At 36.0% G+C, this 21157-nt stretch overlaps 1 protein-coding gene across 2 annotated transcripts in view; it reads right to left on the bottom strand.

The window, feature by feature from the left end:
* Window positions 1-21157, bottom strand: part of LOC5576142 (protein goliath) — a 225922-nt gene that overhangs the window by 74423 nt on the left and 130342 nt on the right. For both annotated transcript variants that reach the window (XM_021854308.1, XM_021854309.1), the window contains exon 3: window positions 18669-20380. In XM_021854308.1, coding sequence (XP_021710000.1) covers window positions 18669-19224 — 556 coding nt within the window. In that variant the 5' untranslated portion in view covers window positions 19225-20380. The remainder of the gene's footprint in view (window positions 1-18668; window positions 20381-21157) is intronic.

Genomic DNA, 21157 nt, shown 5'->3' with positions numbered 1-21157 from the left:
TCTATCATGTGCGAGTTACTGTATCACTAATGCATATTTGTGGTTTTGGCAATTCTTCACTTTTTTTGAACAACCATCTTATTTATTCAACAGCTAGAAAATATGTGTTTGCTTTTGTTAGCTCTCAAGATAATCAAAAAAAAAAAATAGCCAAATCTTGGATCAAACAAAAATTGTAATGAGGTTACATTTACTCCAAACAGACTAAACATTGTTGCTCAATTCGATAGTAAGTATTCATTGTTTTGGTCAAGGTGGACCAATTTCTTATTGGTTGTTTCCTTGATGTTTCGCACATAGAGTAAATTCCCAACTAATAAGGTTTTAGACGACGAGGTCTCATTTAGTTGATCAACTTTGTCGAAGAGCCCATAGTAATTTCTCATTAATGGACATCATTACAACTGAACAAATTTTTTGCCGACTAGTGACGTCTCGAGAACGATTTCCAAACTAATCGGTTAAAGTGGTATGTTCCCACGGATACGATCCGGTAGGGAATAATTATTACGTGACAGAGATACGTTCTAGTTCACGATTTATTTCTAACTGATTTGTACACCAACGTAGTCATATTTATACTCCGCTATGTGTCATCTATTGCTCGGAAATCATAAACTCTATTTATTCGCTAAAATCTTTGCAATAACAGAATTTGTGTCTAAAATTGACCCAATCCCATATTCGTACACCTAACAAAAATCAAACATACAACATTCAAAACTATTTTTTTATGTGCTAGATGATTGCCCAATATCTTCATTACGTTGTTCAGATGTAGTAGAGTACATTTGGAAAAAAAATAAGCGGATACCACTTTTTCAATGTTTTTTTGCTAAAACAATCTAGTAAGTCGAACAATAGCGTTTTTTTTTCAAGTTCACTTCATTACCAATAATTACTACGAATACTGAACGAGTTTCAAAAACTTATAATCAGTTTAAGAGTACTTACGAGGGGATATCGGTGTCTCATACTTCACGATCATGGTTAATATAACATTTATAAAAATTCGAAAACCAAAAATTTTAGTCAATTCCTTTCAGTTTGGCTCTTAAATGGATGTACATAATCCATAGTTAATGTTCCTATCTCAAATTTGCGCAACTATTATTCTAATTTCATATATAACTACCAAACATTATCATAGAGATTGATGATAAATAGAGTAAGTTGGGGCAAAAGTTCGACTTTAGTGGTATCATCTAATTTTCCAGACAAACAATAGCAGTTGAAACTTTATTTTGTTACCAAGCAGTAAACCTTCACCATATTGGCTATAATTTTGCTGAACAAGCTTCTGTCGAAATATTTACCCACTTTTAGTTATAACAGTTTCAAAATTGATTGTTTTAAACGAACTTTTGCCCTACCGGTGGGGCAAGAGTTCTAATCCAGTGTGGGGCAAAAGTTCTCTAGCAAAAACAACAAAATATTGATACTTTCATGACAGGCATACTTTATACCAGCCGTAAACTTATGTTTGCTGGAAAATACACACTAAATTTTCATCTGCCCAAAACAGGGTTAGTTGTAATATACCCAAAAATTCGCAAAACTGAGTGAAAATGTAAAATTTTTCCGTGAGTTTATACATGGGTCGAACTTTTGCCCCACTGATTCGAACTTTTGCCCCACTATGAGCCAAAAATTGTTTCCAAGTATTTATGCAAAAACTAATACACCTCAACGCATCCTTATGGTAGGCCTAAAATCGCCCGATTTTAATAAAATTTGGAGTGACTGACTCTTACTTGAACAGCATTTGAACCACCATATAACATTTATAAGTTTAGTTTGGAATTGAGTTAGAAATCTTGAAAAGAAACTCTTGCCCCACTCGAGCTTTTGCCCCACTTTACTCTATTATTGCCGTAGCCGCAACACATGCGTTATTTGAAATGATGAAAACCTCTGCATCTCCATGCCTGTCTTAGGAAGGAATTTGTTCGTGGGGAGGGTTCAAAAGCTACATGATCAGAATTTACCTTGGTAAGTGATGCGATCCATGCAGGTTTAGTTCAAATAATCACCTATAAGTCACTAAAGATAACGTGTTCCTTTAGTAAGTCTACACTTTTAGTGTCGAAAAATTCAAACATATATAAAGACGAAAATTAGGTTTAAAACAAGGTATGTGTTTTGGAATGCTATTTAAACATTCGATTTTGTCGACACCTACAGTGACAAACCATTCAAAATATGATTATTACATTTAAAATAAAAGCATTGAACGAGCTCACCAAATTGATCATTCATCCTTGACTAAGCAGTCATAAGCTAAATCATCAACATGCTTGACATACACACAACCAAAAGTCGCTTCAGAGACGCGGAAACCGGACTCACTTGCTTGGACCTTCAAAGAGCACTCCGTCACTATAACCTATATGTTAGTGGCTATTTCGGGGATGAGATTCGATCCCAGATCCTCGGCGTGAGAAACGTGTATTAAGGTTCGACCCCTTAACAAAAAAAAAAAAAATAACAGATGGTATGACAAATTTCCAAATAGCTAACAGATGGTGGAGAAAGTCTTTTATACCTCTAAAATTTCTTTGAAAAAATCTATAAAATTTCAAGAAAAATATTCTATGTATGAAGTTTACATAATTTACAATATTATTACCTTTTCATATTTTTTCCGTTTGATTTAAATTATGTTCAGAACAAATTATCGAATCTTCAGGAGGCACTTAAAAAATATTATTTTGAAAAAGATTTTGTTTTAATGCTGTATAAACCTTGTTGTTATATAAAAAGTGCAAATTTTTAATATTTTATTCATTTGTTCAATACTTGATGACATAAAGGAGATTTGCTTGAAAAAAATAGGTTTTAAAAAGATCATCCAAGCTTCGACCGTTTTGAATGATTGCGATTACTTTTCGATACATACATTGGGTGGACCAGGGGTAAGATTTCTAAAATGTTGTTATATGTTGAACTTTGATCAATTTGGCCGAAAACACCGCCTTTGTAAGCCTATTTCAGTGCTTCAGGGTGTCTACTCATTTAGTGAAATGAAATTCCCTGATATTTCCAAGTTTTGAGAAATAATTCCAGGTTCGAGAAATTCTTCAAAATACATAAACGATGAATTACATAGCATTTTTCGCTTAAATTGGAAAGATATATTTTTTCTGTTTGTATCAAACGTGTAAACAACATTAGAAAATTTTATGATTTATATTTGATTTCTACAAAAATCATTTATTCTTATCATATAATCTGAATGTGCTTCTAATTATCAAATCTACATATGAAGAAAATAGCCTGAAATTGAAAAACAAAAATTCCCTTAAAATGGGATTCAAAATTATGGACATCTAAGATACATCCACAAAATTTCTTTAGAGGGCGTTTTTTTTCCTAGATGATATCTTGGAGAAATCAGGTCTGGTAGCGTTTGATTGTCTTGGAAAGAAAAATTCTAGATATCTCTTTCCTGGTTCCTCATTTGAACAAATATTTTTCTAAGAATGACTCTATGACTATTTTGGAATCCCTTATTACATTACGACAGAGAGAGAGAGAGAATTTCATAGAGAATTTTCTGTAGGACCTAATAAGGAATTTCATGACAATTTTTTTTGTGGAATTCTTGTACATTTTTTTGTGAAAGGTTCAATTGCATGAATAGGCCTTCCTTAGCCGTGTGGTTAGAGTCCGCGGCTACAATGCAAAGCCATGCTGAAGGTGTTCGATTCCCGGTCGGTCCAGGATCCTTTTGTAATGAAAAATTTCCTTGACTTCCCTGGGCATAAAGTATCATCCTACCTGCCCCACGATATACGAATGCGAAAATGGAAACTTTGGCAAAGAAAGATCCCAGTTAACAACTGGGATTTGCTCATTGAACACTAACCTGAGAAGCAGGCTCTGTCCCAGTGAGGACGTAATGCCAAGAAGAAGAAGATAAGCTCATATTCTTAACATAAATCATTCTTTTCAAATGTCGATATGTTGAAAAGGGGAAAAACGTGGATGCAGCCGGAGACACTTTTGTTCTTAAATACATAATCATAGTGAAAATATTTTTCCTCCTAATTTTGCGATCTAACCCAATGTGCAACGATGACGACCCGGTCCCGTTAGTATTTCTCACGTCGCCCATCTTTTTCAGGAACAGAACGACGACGACGATGATGGGTGGCACAGCAATGGCATCTCTCGAGATGAGATTCAGCTGGATATTTATGTTTCTGGCAAGTATCGAATGTCGCGAATCATTTTCACATGCGAAACACACGTTGCATTCGAGTGTGAGTTTACTGCATTTGAAATAACAAACCGAAGCCAATGTTAGTTAAACGCACATCTTTAATGAGTTTGGCATTTGATGCGTCGTTCGGGTGCCCTTTTAGACGGAGGAGTGGAATCGCCTTCTAGAGTTGCTTGATTTTTTTAAATATAGAAGTTCTGTTTGGTTGGTGATTAGAGATCAGTTGTTAGTAAATACCGATTATATCTCTGCACAGTTAGCATGGAAAAGATATTAGACAACTAATATGATGAAGAGTCGTGGAAAAGGTAAGAATAATTCTTCCTTATGTTCTTTATATTTCGTCTTTGGACCTTCAGTCCTATAAGCCATATCATAAGTCTGGGAATCGTTTGAAAACCGTACACTAAGTTATACTTCATCAGCATTTACCTCTTACAAAACAGACCTTTGTAGATGCAGCCTTCCAAATTAATAACATTCATCACACACCTCAAACACAATGGCTAATGGTCGGCATGTCATTAAACCAAACCATTACGATAGATGCAAAAGCACTGTCAAAGTTCAATGTCGTATGCTAAAGCATTGACCAGTTTGACAGTGCTCGCCCATACTTCGTACCTTTGCGAAGGCTAATGAGCACGCTCGGAGTCTGCCTTTCCGGTGGGTACTTAGCAACGGGTATTTAAAACTCACCACGTAATTAAATCTTACAAATAGTTATACCTTCTAGAGGAGCCCAATATGGTTATTGCCGTCTATTGCGGTTTTCAAGGACTCTCGTGACCACTATAGAAATGTTTCTGCCTGAGGTTGGTCGTTTACCTCTGGCTTGATTCGGTGTGATTTTTTTTATCTCAACAAAGGATTGAACACATATCACACTCGACCGGCGGCTCAATTCCGGACTTCTCATTTGATCCAATCACATTCCAAATCTACACGGCTGTGTAAACAAGAACCGGAGCCTAAGTGATACTTGCACGACGACGACGACGACGTGTTGCTGCTGGGTGACCTTCGCTTTGGTTGTTTCCATGTGTTCCTCCAAAAACAGATCCCGTACCTCAGAATGTGTCAATCCAGAAGCAAATCGGGCAACATTTAAATCGATCCACAATCAGAGATGACGATGCCAAAAGTTTTGCCGGTGGTACTCAATGGTGGAGACTGCTTATATTGCGGTATAACTAGTCACGTTTTAGACTGAGCTTGTATCACGAAGGAAACAAAACACACAACATAGGAATGTGTGTTGAAGGCAAAACTCAATCATTTCCATTATCCATCCGTCTGATTGATCATATATCGGAAGTGAGTGAACGCAAGCTCAAAAGTTTTCTGTCTCATGAGCTCTAGTGAACAAACGTGAGATTGATGAATTGAACCAGCAAAGCTATATCTATGGAATTTTTGTAGGTAATCGTAAAAAAGTGGTTAAAGCTATAGTTTATTTTCATATTACAGAGTTTAGCATAGTTCTCAGAGAAAATTTGGAAAAAGTTAGTAAATTCCGAAAAATTTCCACAAGACTCATGGTGGATATTTGTGCATCAATTACTGAAAATTGTTATTCTATACACAAATAGGGAATAACGATTAATGTTTCGTAAATATGTTAAAAACCTATGAGGGAATCCTATGAGTTTCGTCTTTCCAATTATCGAGAAAGTATCCATAAGTTTCCCATATTACTCAGATTCTTTTTCTTGATGCAAATACCCTTTCAAAAATGATTGACGTTTGCAAGAAAAAATAAATAAAATAATCCGAGCATTTCCAGTTATCTTTACACTGTCCCATTTAACCCAATTATTCTATATTCTTCACGAAATGAAGCAAGGAATATGTAGTGTAGTTACCGCAACTACAATTCAATTTGAGTAATCCTGAGCAGAGCTGACAAGTTCCAATCTCAGTGACACATTATCAAGCGAAACTGAATGACTGTGGCATATGTATTCAGTGGTTGGGTGATAAAACGTCGAAAGGACAAAACGTCGAAGGGACAAAACGTCGAAAGGACAAAACGTCGAAAGATAAAATGTCGAATGCCAAAACGTCGAATGAAAAAAAAACGTCGAACAAGAGAACGCATCAAAAACAAAAAAATGCGAGAATATCTGACGAAACTTCAAACTGTTCAATTAATAGGGAATACGAAAATAAAATAAAAATTAAGAAACTAAACAATGATTTGAATAGTTAAGACATTGCAAAATATAGTCTTAGCCAATGTTATCACCGTGATTCTCTGATTTTGAACCGATCTTCGAAGGAATAATAAAAAAAAAACAAAATTGTCGAAAGTGCGTATGATTGTTTACATAATTTTCAGACTATAAAAAATGATCGCAGTCTCTCACCAAAGAACTACCATCAGTGCACCAGATTCCACTCATTTAAGGGAAGTTTTGTGTTCAAATGTTTATTATAAAATAACTATTGTGTCACAAGGTAGCTCCAAGTATAGGTAATCAGAGGAAAAATGAAAAGAATTTGAAAAATTTTCATGAAAAAATTATAATTGCAGTTGTTACTGCATCTAAGTGTTCCTATTTCCGCTCACGATAAACCGATTATTATTTTGAATTTCGTTATTTACCCTGCTATTTTGTATGATCAAACCAAAGCTACTACTGCAAAAAGGAAGGCTGTTTACTAAAGTCGACATTTCTTTATAATTTTGTTTAATTTTTTGCATGAGCGATTATTGAACACACAAATACATAGTGATCCAATAACCGCTCACGAGGTCTTGTGATTTCAATATAAAGAATTGATTTATCAAATGCAAATAATGTCAGACGACTTCATTCGGAAATTTTTAATATTGCTAGAATACATCCGTGCGAGAAATGTTGGTTTTTGAAACGAAAAACCAATTTTTACGCTAGTGAGCGGAAATAGGGGCATGAGCGAATACTGGTGCACTGATGGTACTTTTGAAAAAAAAAACTATCAATCGATCCTTGTATTCTTCTTCTTATTTGGTGTTTGTACGGTAAAACTGTATACATTTTCAACCTAAAAAATATCTAAATGTATAGAAGTCTGTTCAATACTCGATGTTACAAAAATATGGATAGTCGGATGAAGATTATTTGTTTCTGAAAAGCAAATAAAAAAATCGATTCATTACTTACTTATTCGACAAAAAAATGAGTAAATTTTCAAAATTAGATGAATATGATGTTACCAGAGTCTATGAATGGAGAGCTGCATGAAGAATGAAACCAATTCTACTTATCGAGCTGTCAAACCGTCTACCTGTCGAGCAGACCATCAAATCAGATAGGGACTATTTTTGAATCCGAAGAAGAACAATCATCGAAGAAATCTCTTCGCGCAACTCTCCGTATATACAGTATTGGACAAAACTTTTGCTACTTTTTCGATTTTACGTACAAAATGACCAACTTTGGAAAGTTGGTTGGTATTTCTCAGTTATTTATGGACCGATCTCAATGAAATTTTGGCAGAACATCAGACATAACTTGGATTTTAACATATATTTTTGAATGATTTTTCCAATCACAAGTTCAAGAGCAGTAACGGTTTGACTAAAGCAATTTTTTTGACGATTTCTTATAAATGACATAACTAAACATATTGAAGGAATAGCTTCATGGTATCTTCAGCAAAGCTGTAGATTTTACGAGATGAGCAGGTTTGCTGAATACAATTTTTGTGTAGGTATAGGGCTATCAGATTATGGAGAAATATGAGATACTCTGTAAACAGATTTCTGAAAATGAACCCTGGAGTGATTATTAAAGAAATTCCTTGAAGAATCGGACGAAAAATGCAATCTTTGAAAGCAAACTAGTTGATTTTATTATTTTTGCATCGGCAGGGGAGAAATGGTCCCTCCCTGCCTCCCTCTGGCTACGTCCATGTCTATAAGCATCGTTTTGATGCCTCCCAAGACTGCAACGCCGAACCCAGTAGCTTTGAAATATTTCTGGACTCCAAGTTCTTGTCCTGTTTGTCCATATTCAATATTCATTGAAAAATTAAATATAACTACACAATTTTAAAAGTCTCATGCATATTGTTTTGTTCATCTCTAGTTTTTTTGTACCGGTGCGCAGCGCAATCTCCAAACAATGAGGATCTTCAAAAAATTGGGAATGGGAATTAATCTGTCAACCAGTCAAGAAGTTTGTGGAAACACCTAGAGAAATCCTCAAAGAAAATCCTGACGAAATCTGGTGGAGTTCCCATAGGGATCCTCAGGATATCACTTGAGAAACCCTGAAAGATGCCTTAATTTTTTTTGTAAGGAGCTCGAATGAATTGTTAAAAAAACATTAGATAAATGCTCAGCGGAATTCATAGAAAAGTTTTTTTTTTATTTTTTCAGTAGAAATCTGAAAATTTTTTGAAGGTATCCCTTGATAGGAGTTAAAATGCATTTCGGTACGAATCCCAACAATAGAATGATAGTGTTGCTCTAATACCGAACGCCAGACGGAGTAAGACGGGCCATCTTTAGTTTGCCATGAAAATGGCGGTTTCCTTAAAAGTTCACTAGGCACTTTCATTAAACACATGATTTTTGACATTTCGAACCATTTAAGGTAAATTTCTCATAATAAATATCAAAAACAATTTTTTTTCTCGTCGATATTGAATTTTATTGAAAATTGGTTTTGCCCCGTCGCTAAAAATAATCGTGATAAGACATCACTTTCTCAAGCTTCAAGAAATACACATTTTTTTACAAATACAACACCTCTGATATTTTTCGATTATGCCTACAGCTTCAAAAACGACATGCTGCGTCGAAAAAGTATTTATTGATTCTTGATTTTGACATACGAATTAAATTGCTTAGGCGGGCGGTTTTACCCCGTCTTCCCCTAAATGTTATGTTTGAAATAAGAATATTGAGTAATGAAAAATCAGTCATAAGAGCTCTATTAAACAAATGTAAGATTGATGAAAGAACGGTCCGAATTACTCACGCTCTACAAACAAAACCATTTTATTTGCCTACGCTCCGGAGCAGACACCGCAATTTAAAGCACGCAAAAAAGTTCCCAAAATCACCGACTTTACTGGTTAAGCGCAGGTCGAAAACAATTACGCTCTGTAATTGTAATAATTAGACCTGCAACCCCTGGTTCATGAGGAGATTCGGAATTGTGGGTCGCTCGTGCACGCACAAATCTACTCCCACGAGTACTCCAACGTAATCGATACGACTGTATTGACTCAAATTCTACATCATTATCTGAGGGGGTACACGTTTATTACATTCAGCGTTCCCCCGTTTCCTCAATCCACTGAATGTGGCAGCAGAGCGAATTGCTGCTACACAGAAAAAAATCTGTCAAAGCAAGCTGAAAATATCATAATATAACAAAATGTGAAAAAAATATTTATTTATCTGTCAGTTTGAATACTAGTCGAAACGCTAAGAATAAATTCTTCTTCTTCTTCTTGGCGTTACGTCCTGACTGGAACAGAGCCTGCTACTCATCTTAGTGTTCCATGAGCAATTCCACAGTTTTTAACTGAGAGCTTTCTTTTCCAAAGTTGCCATCTTCGCATTCGTATATCGTGTGGCAGGTACGATAATACTCTATGTCCAGGAAAATCAAGGAAATTTCCATTACGGAAAGATCCTGGACCGACCGCGAATCGAACCTAGACACCTTCAGCATGGCTTTGTTTTGTAGCCGCGCTACAAACTACTCGGCTAAGGAAGGCCCCCAAGAATAACTTATGAATAATAAATAGTGTTATCACAACACATTTAGTTGTTGTTGAGATCTCCTATGCAAAACAACAGTTGACAGCGTCAACTTGACACTTCTCTCCCCTATTATAGCTTATTTTATGTTTATGGGAAGACACTCTCACTCACTCCCGGTCAAACTTTTACACTTCTTTTGTTTTGTACACCATATTTGCGATGAGACTGACTGAGCTTAAACGACGTGAATTTACAATATATTTTTTGCTGTGAACAAACCTCCAAACAGTTCCGTCTACAAAAGGTTTGCACCATGACGAACCCGGCTGACTGTTAATACATCGACTAACGGAACAAACCAAGCCGCGGCTCGTATCACCGACCAGACTGCAGAATACAGTTTGGCAAACAATTGTTGACATGGGCTGATTTCATTTCACCACGGCGATGAGGAAAGGGTGCGACACTACATCGACCAGGTCGGGAGTGGTTTATCTAAATAACTGCGTATGTCGTAATACAATAAAAGATCATTAAGCTAAAAATAAGCCCAGAGAATGGCGAGAGTAAATATTGTCACCGGGTTTGTAACACATGCAGGTACAAATTGTCAACTACCCCCACGGAGATGTCGCCGGTCGGTGTTGAGAATGTGCCACTTAGCACGTTTTTCAAAATATCACAGGATGTGGTGGTAAATATTGCGAACGAAGAAAAATAAATCGCTTTATACAGTGTAACAGCGTAGAACTCTCGTGAACCCTGGAGAGCATCGTAGGAATGCAAAACAATTCTAGGAAGAGTGGGGCTTGGGGCGTAATGGGATGTTTTATGCGACATCCCACGATAATTCTGTTTGGGTTTCAGTAGTGACAGATGGTGTTGGGGCCCAGATAGCCTTAGCTTTTCGGGTTGGAAATTTTCGGGTTGGACATTTTCTCGACTTCCCAGGGCATATAGTATCTTCGTACCTGCCACACGATACACATATGCACAAATGGTCAATCGGCAAAGAAAGCTCTCAGTTAATAACTGTGGAAAGTGCTCATAAGAACACTAATCTGAGAAGCAGGCTTTGTCCCAGTGGGGACGTAACGCCAGAAAAAAAGAAAGAAGAAGAAGTGACAGGTGGTGACTGATGTAATTATGGGGCAAATATTACCAATCACGCATTACATTGCACTAAGTCCTTTTTTGATGATATTCAGAATAAGGGTGGTCCACATTTTCATTGAAATTATAAAGACAGATTTGTAGGAATTATGGTGTACAAACTTCAGCAAAATTATAGACCATTCGATCTCAAGCAACTCAATATTGGCAGAAGCCTTTCAGATTTCGTTGAAATTTTCTTGATGTACAGACACTTTGCATACATAGTTCTTACAAAATTTATCAGGACTATCATTAGAAAAAAGGCCAAATTTCCAAACGATTTTTTTTAAGATAATTTGATATGTAATTGAAAAATTACAACTCGTTACACAATGTGTTGTATGGGTGACTTGCAGATAATAGTCTATATTTTTTATTAAAAATACTGTAACAAATCTCATTTATGGTCTACACCAGTGATTCCCAAAGTGGGCGATTTCGCCCCCCTGGGGGCGATTTTCATGTCCAGGGGGGGCGAAAATCTGTAAAATGTAATTTGGGGGGCGAAAAAACTAGAAAGGGGGCGAAAGTGTGAGAAACTGGCAACAACGATTTATTACATTTGGATTTTTTTTCTATCTTTATTAACGAGATTTTTAGCCCTGGGCTAGTTCATCTCGGGCTTTACTTCCCTTCTGAAGGAAGTCGTCACTGAATTTTTTTTGTGACTATCTCGGGGATGGGATTCGATCCCATGTGTTCTAACCGTGTGTTCTAACCACTACACCAAGTCCATCCCCTGATTACGTTTGGAGAGGATACTCAATTCAATAGAGGATTATGTTCAAATCATCTGAAGATTATTTGATTACAAGTTAAACCTTTTCCCTCTATTTATTGTACATCTTCCATTTTATAATCACAATGACATATATTGGACGAACAATATGAATGACGAACTATATTTGATATGCATTTAGTTTTTTAAAGCGTTTGTGTTCACTTGGTTTATGTATTTGCTACTGAAATTTTCTTTAAAGATATTGTATTCAGATCTACATCTGCAAGTGACAAATATGTGAAAATTGTTAGATATTTTTAGAAATGGTTTCGAAATGTAAAAGGAATAATTTGATATATTAGAAATATTAGGACTTTTTAACATTGCAGTGAAAAAGATAAAGTACATGTGTTTTCAATTATCCTATGTTTTTATAAAATTTGGCATTTCAAAACAGTGAGACATTTATTACTCAGAATTTAAGCTTATTTTTGTTATTAATTCAACAAAAAATTACTTTCAACTAATAAATTTGAAAGGTTTCGAAATACAGAAAGTGAGCCAAACCTTTTAAGTACCATGAAATCTGGGCCAGTAAGCCTGTAATGCACATAGGCTAGCTATGTTTGCTGTTATAAATTACTGACAAGTATATCATAATTGTCGTTTACTGAAATTCAAGAAAATATGTCGAATAGATTTGTGGATACAAGAAAATCAATGAATATGATAGTCGCTTGACTTTGTCATGAATACGAGTCAAAGTGTTTTTTGGTACATAAAATGCTACACATATGTTTGACATCTTTACACTAGTAATCTTGATTGAAAAACCAAGCTTCGATACACTTATGGTAATATATCGATTAAAAGTTAGCAAAGTAAAGTGCTCAATGCAAATATTTCAAAAACATACCAGAGTGGCGATTTCAAAAATCAATAGGCCTCAAGGGGGCGAAAGTCAAAAAAGTTTGGGAATCACTGATCTACACTGAACTGTCTATACTTTGTAAGATGGGCACTTTGAGGGAAAAAAGTTGTTCTAATATGTTTTTTCTTGTCTTAAATCAATTTTTAACGTGCCATTTTCAAACAAAACTAAACAAACAGACAGAATTATCGCAAAATTCAATAAAGCTCAACAAGCGAGTTAATTTTATCTTATTAGTTTACTTTAAAATATCGAGAATAAAAAAAATGGGTGTCCATCCGTTTGGCCGAATTACGAACAAACAGAATAATCAAATTTTGTCAACGCTGATGTATAACATTCATAAATGTGGCCCAATAACTGATCATTTGTTGATTTGTTGATCTTTATGATGTGGCAGGACGTCATGTTTGTCTCTATATACCTAAGTGCTCCAAAAGAATAATTAACACGATCCGTTCGTTCAGAAAGAAGTTGTGAATTCGCGTCAAGACTCTAAGTTTCTCTGAATTACCAACGGTGTGCTAAGGTTTATAGTTTTGAAATAACTCAAGAAGGTAATTACTTGTACGAGTTTGACCTTCGCTTTCAGAGACCTTGATTTTAGTAGGTTACGAAAAGGTACCGAACATTGTTGATATGGTTGATCAATGTTACCCCATGTCAGCTAAATAAAAAAAAACCTAAAACATTTTTAACATACCAAAATATCTCAAAAAACAAAAGATAGTAAATAGTCACGAGCAACAAATGCCAGTACTTGTTTTAAACATATAAAGGTTGCAACATTAGCATTTTAAAATAAAATTTATGAGAAATATACAAAAAACTGATCAATGTTACCCCACATTGCGGTAATAAAAAATAAATAAAAATGAAATTTATTAAATAGTTTTATTGTAACATCCCTTTCATTTCACATTTCTCGTCAAAATAATATATAAGCGACTTTAAGAATTAAAAAATATTTTATTGGAGAAACATAACTCATCTGTATAATTTTATTGTGTTGAATTTTTAAAGTAGATTTTCTAGAACTATTTCTGCAGGTAAACTTTGTGAGAATCCGGAAAGAATTTCTTGGTTACTCTCGCTACATTTGGCAGAATTCAAGGAAGAATGCTTTAAGAAACGATTTCATCAGCAAATTGAATCGAAATTTTTGGTTGAAGTGCAGACAAAAATAATTGTGCTACACAGAGAATGTTGAAACTCCAACGAAACGAAATTTAATATGTCTTTACATTGTTGAATGTGCATGGTCGTGTTAAATTCAATCAACCGAAAAAAAACACTCCATCGACGCTAATAAAAAAAGGTCTCGCTTGTTTGCTGTGTAATCACGAATAACTCAGGAATCTATGCAGGTCTGCTATGAGAGAAAATCCACAAAAGTTCCTTGAAGAAATTTAAGTTTCCCATACTTGAAGTAAGTATTGAAGTAATCCCTTAGAACTATTGGGAGAATAACTGAAGAGTTTTCGAAAATAATTGTTTTTGGAAACAATGGGAATTGAATATTCTTGACTTGAAGGAGTTTTTGAAATGATTCCTTGATAAGTGCTTGGGACAAATTCTGCAGACGAATGTGGAGAAATCCTCGAATGCATTTCCCAGTTTTATAATAATTCCTACAGGTATTCATGTTTTGAAAAAGTTTCTGGAGACAATTTCTAAATTTGGTTGACCAAACCAAAACTGATGGCAAAGTTATCATGGGGCTCCACTAGAGTTTGTATCCTTTGACAAGTGGAATTTAATGGTTAAGGTGCATGGTCATTTTTTTTACATCCAGACTCCCTTTCCTCTCTCGTGGTATTTTGTCCATTGAAAATGACTACGTGGTTTATGGACGACCATTTACCATTAGTTCTAAATTCGGCTCTCATTTATTTATAGATATTCCACTAAACTGCTAGAAAATTTAATATTGATATTTTCGTTTTTAACAAGAACTGGCCGAATTTGCACGACATGAACTAAGCTATTTATGAACTATTTTTTTAATTAAATTTATAAAATATTGTAAACTGTAAGCGATAAAGTTTTGGTCAAACAGATATGAGCTATTTGTTGAAAATCTAAAAGACCATCCACTGTCTAGAATTCTTAAAAAGTTTAGAGATTGTGGAATTATACAAACAAATTTCTGCTCTGTGTTTGTGTAAATTTAGACTATATATTCAGAAAAGAGCCAAACCATTACCTCCCGAGAATGCCTTCGGAATTATGCGTTAGACATAGCACACAGCTGGTTCCTTTAGAAATTGTTGATCTGTTAAACTCATGTTTAAAACAAATAGCTTTTTTTCAACAAATTTTTAAAATTAATTTTATTATTCTTCTATGAAACCAAATTTGCATATTTCAAGCATTCTATCGAAGATTTGACAAAGAATCTCGTCATTAACGGAAAAAAATCTGGTCAAAAATATCTCATGAACCTCACAATTTCTTGATATGAATCCATGAAAAATCTTACATGGAATTTGTTGGGTATGAATGGAAGAATTCTCTGTAAATAAGTCTCATAGGAAATTTGTCACAGATCAAGGACTACTCCAACTAGTATACAGGCAAGACAAACTTATCAAGAATCAGTATTTTCAATAACACCCAGAAACGCTCCAATCGAAATTACTAATAAATGTTCCAGGATATCAGTATATTTCCCAAGAAAAACGTCAATTTTTTTTGTGTGGTTCAGGTTTTCGTCAACCTACACGAATCTACTAAGAACTTCAATCAAAATAAACCAAAAATTATGTAACCTTCTTTGTTATTTAATCACCAAGTAGCTCGGTAGCTTAGTTGGTAGAGCACTCGCCTAGCATACAGGAGTCGTGGGTTCGAATCCCACTTGAGTATGTGTTTTGTTTTCATAATTCATCCATCTTTACCACCCGTGCAATGCAGTAATGCAGTAATTACTTATAACATTTTGTGTTGAATTTGTTGAGTCTATGGATTCTTGAGAGCAAATACATTTTTGAAATCGAGTCAAAATGTCTCGATTCATGATTTTCCGATCATTCATAAAATGATTCATGATTTTCATGATTTTCGGGAAAATAGAGCGAAAATTGCAAAATCTAGTATCGCTGGAACAACCCTCCCTACCATGAGATTAGCAGACGAAAGTTTTCGAACATATGATTAAAAATCCTATAATTGAGCACAAAAGTAGAAGATGATACCGTTTTGTTTCAAATTCCGAACACTCGTTTTTTGTATGGCGATTTGATTGAAATCTTTCGTTGAAATATGCAATCCAATTTTAACGCCTTTTTATTTATTTTATACCTCGGGAATAGTGCCGATTCTCTAATTCGAGGTCAGTAAAACTAGCTCAGATGAATTCATTTGTGAAATTGTTGATTTGAATACGATTTATTCGTGCTGTTCAGAATTTGAATCAAGATGTGGAATATGAGACAGAATGAACACAACGTTCGGCATTTGAATCACACTTTTACATAAAAAAGTACACAAAACAAGTTTAAATGAACAATTATATCAGCACACCCAACAGCTAACAGTTAGACTTTGCGAGGGAATTAAAATTTTTACAAATATCAGCTAATTTATGCCTATCATATGCATTCGAAGTCACTGTTGGCCTTAAATGTTCGGAAAATGAGACAAATAAAAAAATAACTCAAATAAAAAATAACTCTACTTTTTCTTTTTCTCTGTTAACAAATATGTAAACAAACTGCGTCCAGAATAGACTTATACACAAGCTGATCAGGAAGCTCATTGACAGTTCTTCTACGGAAAGGACAGTCCCGTGTTAGCTCCGGTCCTCCACTGATGTAAACAAATGCATAGACGAACCTGTCACATAAAAAAGCGCTATATCGCCATAATTAAGTTCCCATACGTGTCGCTGATACACTGAGACAAAAATACTAGGGTTTTCCATAAATCAAGACTTATGAATCAGTGAAAATTCCATTTCATTAAACGCTTATGAATATTGCATATGGATTCATATGTTTCATAAGTGAGATCTACGAATTCTGTATAAATCAAGAACTTAAATGATTTTCATACCAATCGCTAGCAGCAGTTTTCCAAGCGAATTTTTTTTCACATGTTGTCAAAAATGTCATTTTTGAGCATGCCTGAAATAATAGGCAAATGTCATTATTGCTTGATAATTTCAATATCGTCATTATCATTGCGAAAGTAAGAGAAATTCATTGAATGACTTATGAATATCAATAATGAAATTCTTCACCAATATCATAAGTAAAACTTTACTATTTTAACAATAATCGTTGTGGCGCCAAATCATAATTATTTATTAAGATTATATTAAGCATTTTTGCCTCAGTGTATCTTATTCGGCGTCGGCGCATAGAGCGTTGAATGTATGGAGATGCGGGACACAAATCAAAACTGGAAGTTCAAGCCATTTGAGCACCTTGGTATGGAAGGGAAAGTTGTTTCTGGTTAAAAGCTCTACAATTTGCATAAATGACATATAATATACGCTTAATCGCAAAACTGTCCCAAGCGCCAACGTCATTATTTTCCAAGAAAAACCTTGCAATTTGTACTTTTATTACTCATAATGATGTAAGAAGCTATTTGCAAATATGTCTCTTCTCACTCGAAGCTGCAAAAGTACGCCTTAGTGAAAAAAAAATCGTTTTTTTTTTTCAATATTTCAGTTTTTTATATGAAATTTGGATAAAATCTCCACACTTAATATATTATTTAGAGCATAAACTTGCTCTAGTGTAATGTCTGGTTTAGCCGAGACCACATAGGGTTGCATGATTTTCGGATTTTTTGTTCACAAACAACTTGTTTTCATAGTTGTGCTGGTTAAGGAGTTTACCTAAAAGTAGTCGAAAATCTCGACGAGTTGCAAGGAGTTGCAGCTGTATCTTTCAGACCTCCTAGAGTGTTCTCTTGTCCTAAGGAATATGTCTATGCCTGATTTAGGGTGGAACTCGGTGGAACTTTTTTTGAATCGATAATCAAAGATACATGTTAGTATTTTATAAATTTGATTTCATAGCCGATTTCTCATATTCAAAGTAAAAAATGATGTTCTAGTCACATCAAATATACTTTACAATCCTTCAGCCATGTTCTCTTATAGATTTTGATTTAATAGATTGATTTCAACACTCTCCGTGCTAGTTGAAAAGATTGCTGAAAACATGCGACAAAATTTAGTTTTTCTGACACTCCGACAACTGTTATTTTTGCCGCTTGTTGTAGTAGTTTGAGTGCTTTGTATAGCTTATAATTATTTGCTTCAATAACGGATGCTATGAATAAACACTTGTAGATACTTATTATCGCCGAAAAAAAAACTTGAAAATTGATTTTTGTCTATGAAGCAACGTGCGGCGTGACGAAAAATGGATCGAAGGCGATCGCCTACGAAAACTAACTGCCTTTGCTGGCGTAGCACAATTTAGAATGCCAACACCAAACTTTGTAGAACTTTTATTAGAGATCGATCTCTATTTTAATGAATTTCAGTCTAAAGTTTATCCAAATGCACATTATTCATTATCATTTATTTCAGAGGTCCTCCACAAGAAGGCACTTAGTTTCAGCCTTCAGGAATTTACCATTTTTTAACAGCACATACTTGTCGACCCTATTCATAAGTTTTTACAAACCGTCAAGTCATCTAAGTCAATCAGTGACACATGTTTCAGTTGGCTTTGATTATCGGACTTGTTTTACTGAACGATTTGCGGCTATCAGCACTTTTAAAGAGTACCCGGTGAAATCAATACAACACCCGCACACATTATCGATTCATGCTTCACATTTAATTAAAAAAAAAAAAAACTTCCATCGAATGCATCCACTCAACCATTTCAAGTGTTTGTACGTTGCAAACATACGTCAACTCCAGCCACCCGTTTTATCCACGAGTTAAAAAGCAAATACTTACGTTCTTTGTCGTTAATCTTCATTTTATCCAAACGCGGATCGTCCTTATCGTTGTAGATGATAACCCCGGCGGCTCCGTGCATGTATGCATGTTTGACTTTCTCCTCAAAGTTGCAGTTTCCCCGCAGGATCAGAGCTATCCACTTAATGCCGTTGGCGGGCAGCGGTTGGCCATTGGTCCCGTTCCAATCCTTGGAGCAGCCCCGGTGTTCGTTCGGATCGTCCGACTTGGTAACGTGCACCAACAGACCGGTCCGGTTCAGAACCCGGCCTTCTCCAAACTTTCCAATCAGTTCACCCTCGTGGAATTCCATCTCGTTGCCGTCGACGTACGAGTAGTTGAGATAGGCTAGGGTATAGCTATCGAACGCCATACGGTCCTCGGCTGGCAGGGCAAAGGACGAAACTCCGTTGGAGAACTCGGTCGGTTGGGAGAATGAGGTAAGGTCATGGTTCGGGGACGAGTTGGCCGCCACTAGGGAAGCACCCACCAGCAGCGACAGGAAGTTGTTCATGTTCACCTGATGCCCTAGTGCAGACATTTTTCTATTCACCATCTTCTTTTTCAAATTTCGGAAAACTATAGGAAAGCTCGGTGCCTTCTTGCTACGCCACACCACGCACTTGATCACCGAACGTAGTCTTCTTCAGCACAAGAACGAGAACATGTCGTCGACCTTGAATCTCTGAGACTGATGTTTTGGGTACTATCACAGCACGATGATATTACGCAGAAAAGGAAAAATAACAAGAATGCGACCACTACACTCGATTGGCACCTTTGTTGTAATCATGGGACAGAAATTGGATGCCTCGGCAGGTCGCGTCGCGGTGTCAGGTTGAGCGGTTCTTGATAAGCGGCACTCACCGAAACCGAACTTTCCGCACGCTTTCTCTACCCTCACACTCCGCGATTGATAAGCGCGAACTCGCACTACGTATGGGGGGGATTGATTGATAAGCGAACCTTTCGCTAGACCCGCGCAAACTAATGGAAACACTTATCACTGACTCGCCTCGCGCGAAATACTGAACGAAAAAGAATGTTTTTCTTCTACTTCTGCCTTTCTTAAAATAACCTCCCACACAAAAACAGCAGTCTGTGTCGTACTTTGCGTTGGGAAGACGCGCGCCTGTTTTTTGCCTTTTTAAGGGACTTTTCCACACGACTGTCCGCGAGGGACTCGTCTTCGTTTCGTCAATTTCGTGGACAACAACAACAACCACCACCACTGCCGCAAGGGAGAGACAAGTCCACGGCAGTCAGCTTTGTTGGTTGAAGCTCTTCGAAATTCTACGTCGAATCTATAGTGGAGGTCGTGTGTCGTCTAAAAGGGCAAATTGAATGCGAATACTCAACACACACTCTCCTCTGCAGTCCCTTTCCACCAGACTTCCAGCTTTGAAGCTATTATGTTGGGGCAGGGCCAGAACACTATGGAGCTGATGCTAAGTAATAGCGCAGTCGTTGTCGGTGTCGTCGACGATTCGTTGTTGTTTGTAGAGCTGTAAACACGCCTGGCGATGGTGACCCTTCCCTTCACTTCACACGCAGCGTCGTCTTCCTCCGAGTGCTGCGCCGAACTTGAATGGGGCTTCCGAAAAGTGATTCTAGCTAGTCGACGACGCTTCTAAGCTAGCGGTGGACGACGATTGGAATGATGTAACTTGGTGATGGAGCTACGGTTTGTTTTGTACTCCGACGACGGGAATCTGGAAAAATACCACAATCAGAGAGAGAGAGAGAAAGAGAAAAGTATAAGTCAATTGTTAGGTGGAAAACGTCATCGTTCTAAGCCGGGCGGAGTTCCTTTGGCGGGGCTTAGACTGGTTCATATAAGATGGTGTTACTATTTATGTGATCTACTGTAGATTGTAGCTCTGGTCGAATGCCTTTGATGAGCATGTGTAAAACAGTTTAACGTATAATATGTGTACTTCATGTTCTACAGAGTCAACGCAGGTCCATATGGTATCAAGATTTGTGTATTGAGTAACTCAAGTATTGTATTCAAGGATTGCTTGAAAAGTTCACAGCAAAAATCACCCAGAACTTCTTGCAAAAAGCATCAAATGTTTCTTCTAGGTTAATCTGAGGATTCCTCCTAATAATCCACAAGATTTTCATAAATACTTAAACAAGATTCAACTAGGAAAATTTTCTTAGTGATTTCTGAAAGAAGTTTTCCACAGAACAATATGCATTTTGTAACAGAAAAATTTCTTAGTGTTTATTTAGATTTATCCTAAAATCAATTTGATATTACTAGTCGCATTCCTTTGAAACTCTCTCGAAAATAATATTTTGAAATTTCTTCATAAATGCCTACCTAAGTAAATATTTGAGAATTCAAGCATTCTTAAAAACATTTTTTGGCAGAATACGTCCAACAGTTGTTTGTCCTCTAAAAATTATCAAAAATTTCTCGAGCAATTTGGTCAGAAACTTCTTTGGAAAATTATATTGTTGTTTCCCCTGGGATGTCGTCC

The sequence above is a fragment of the Aedes aegypti genome, chromosome 3 (assembly GCF_002204515.2).
Source record: "Aedes aegypti strain LVP_AGWG chromosome 3, AaegL5.0 Primary Assembly, whole genome shotgun sequence".
Taxonomy (NCBI): Eukaryota; Metazoa; Arthropoda; class Insecta; order Diptera; family Culicidae; genus Aedes; species Aedes aegypti.
The sequence above is the reverse complement of the archived record's forward strand: the minus strand, read 5'-3'. Positions and strand labels throughout refer to the sequence as shown.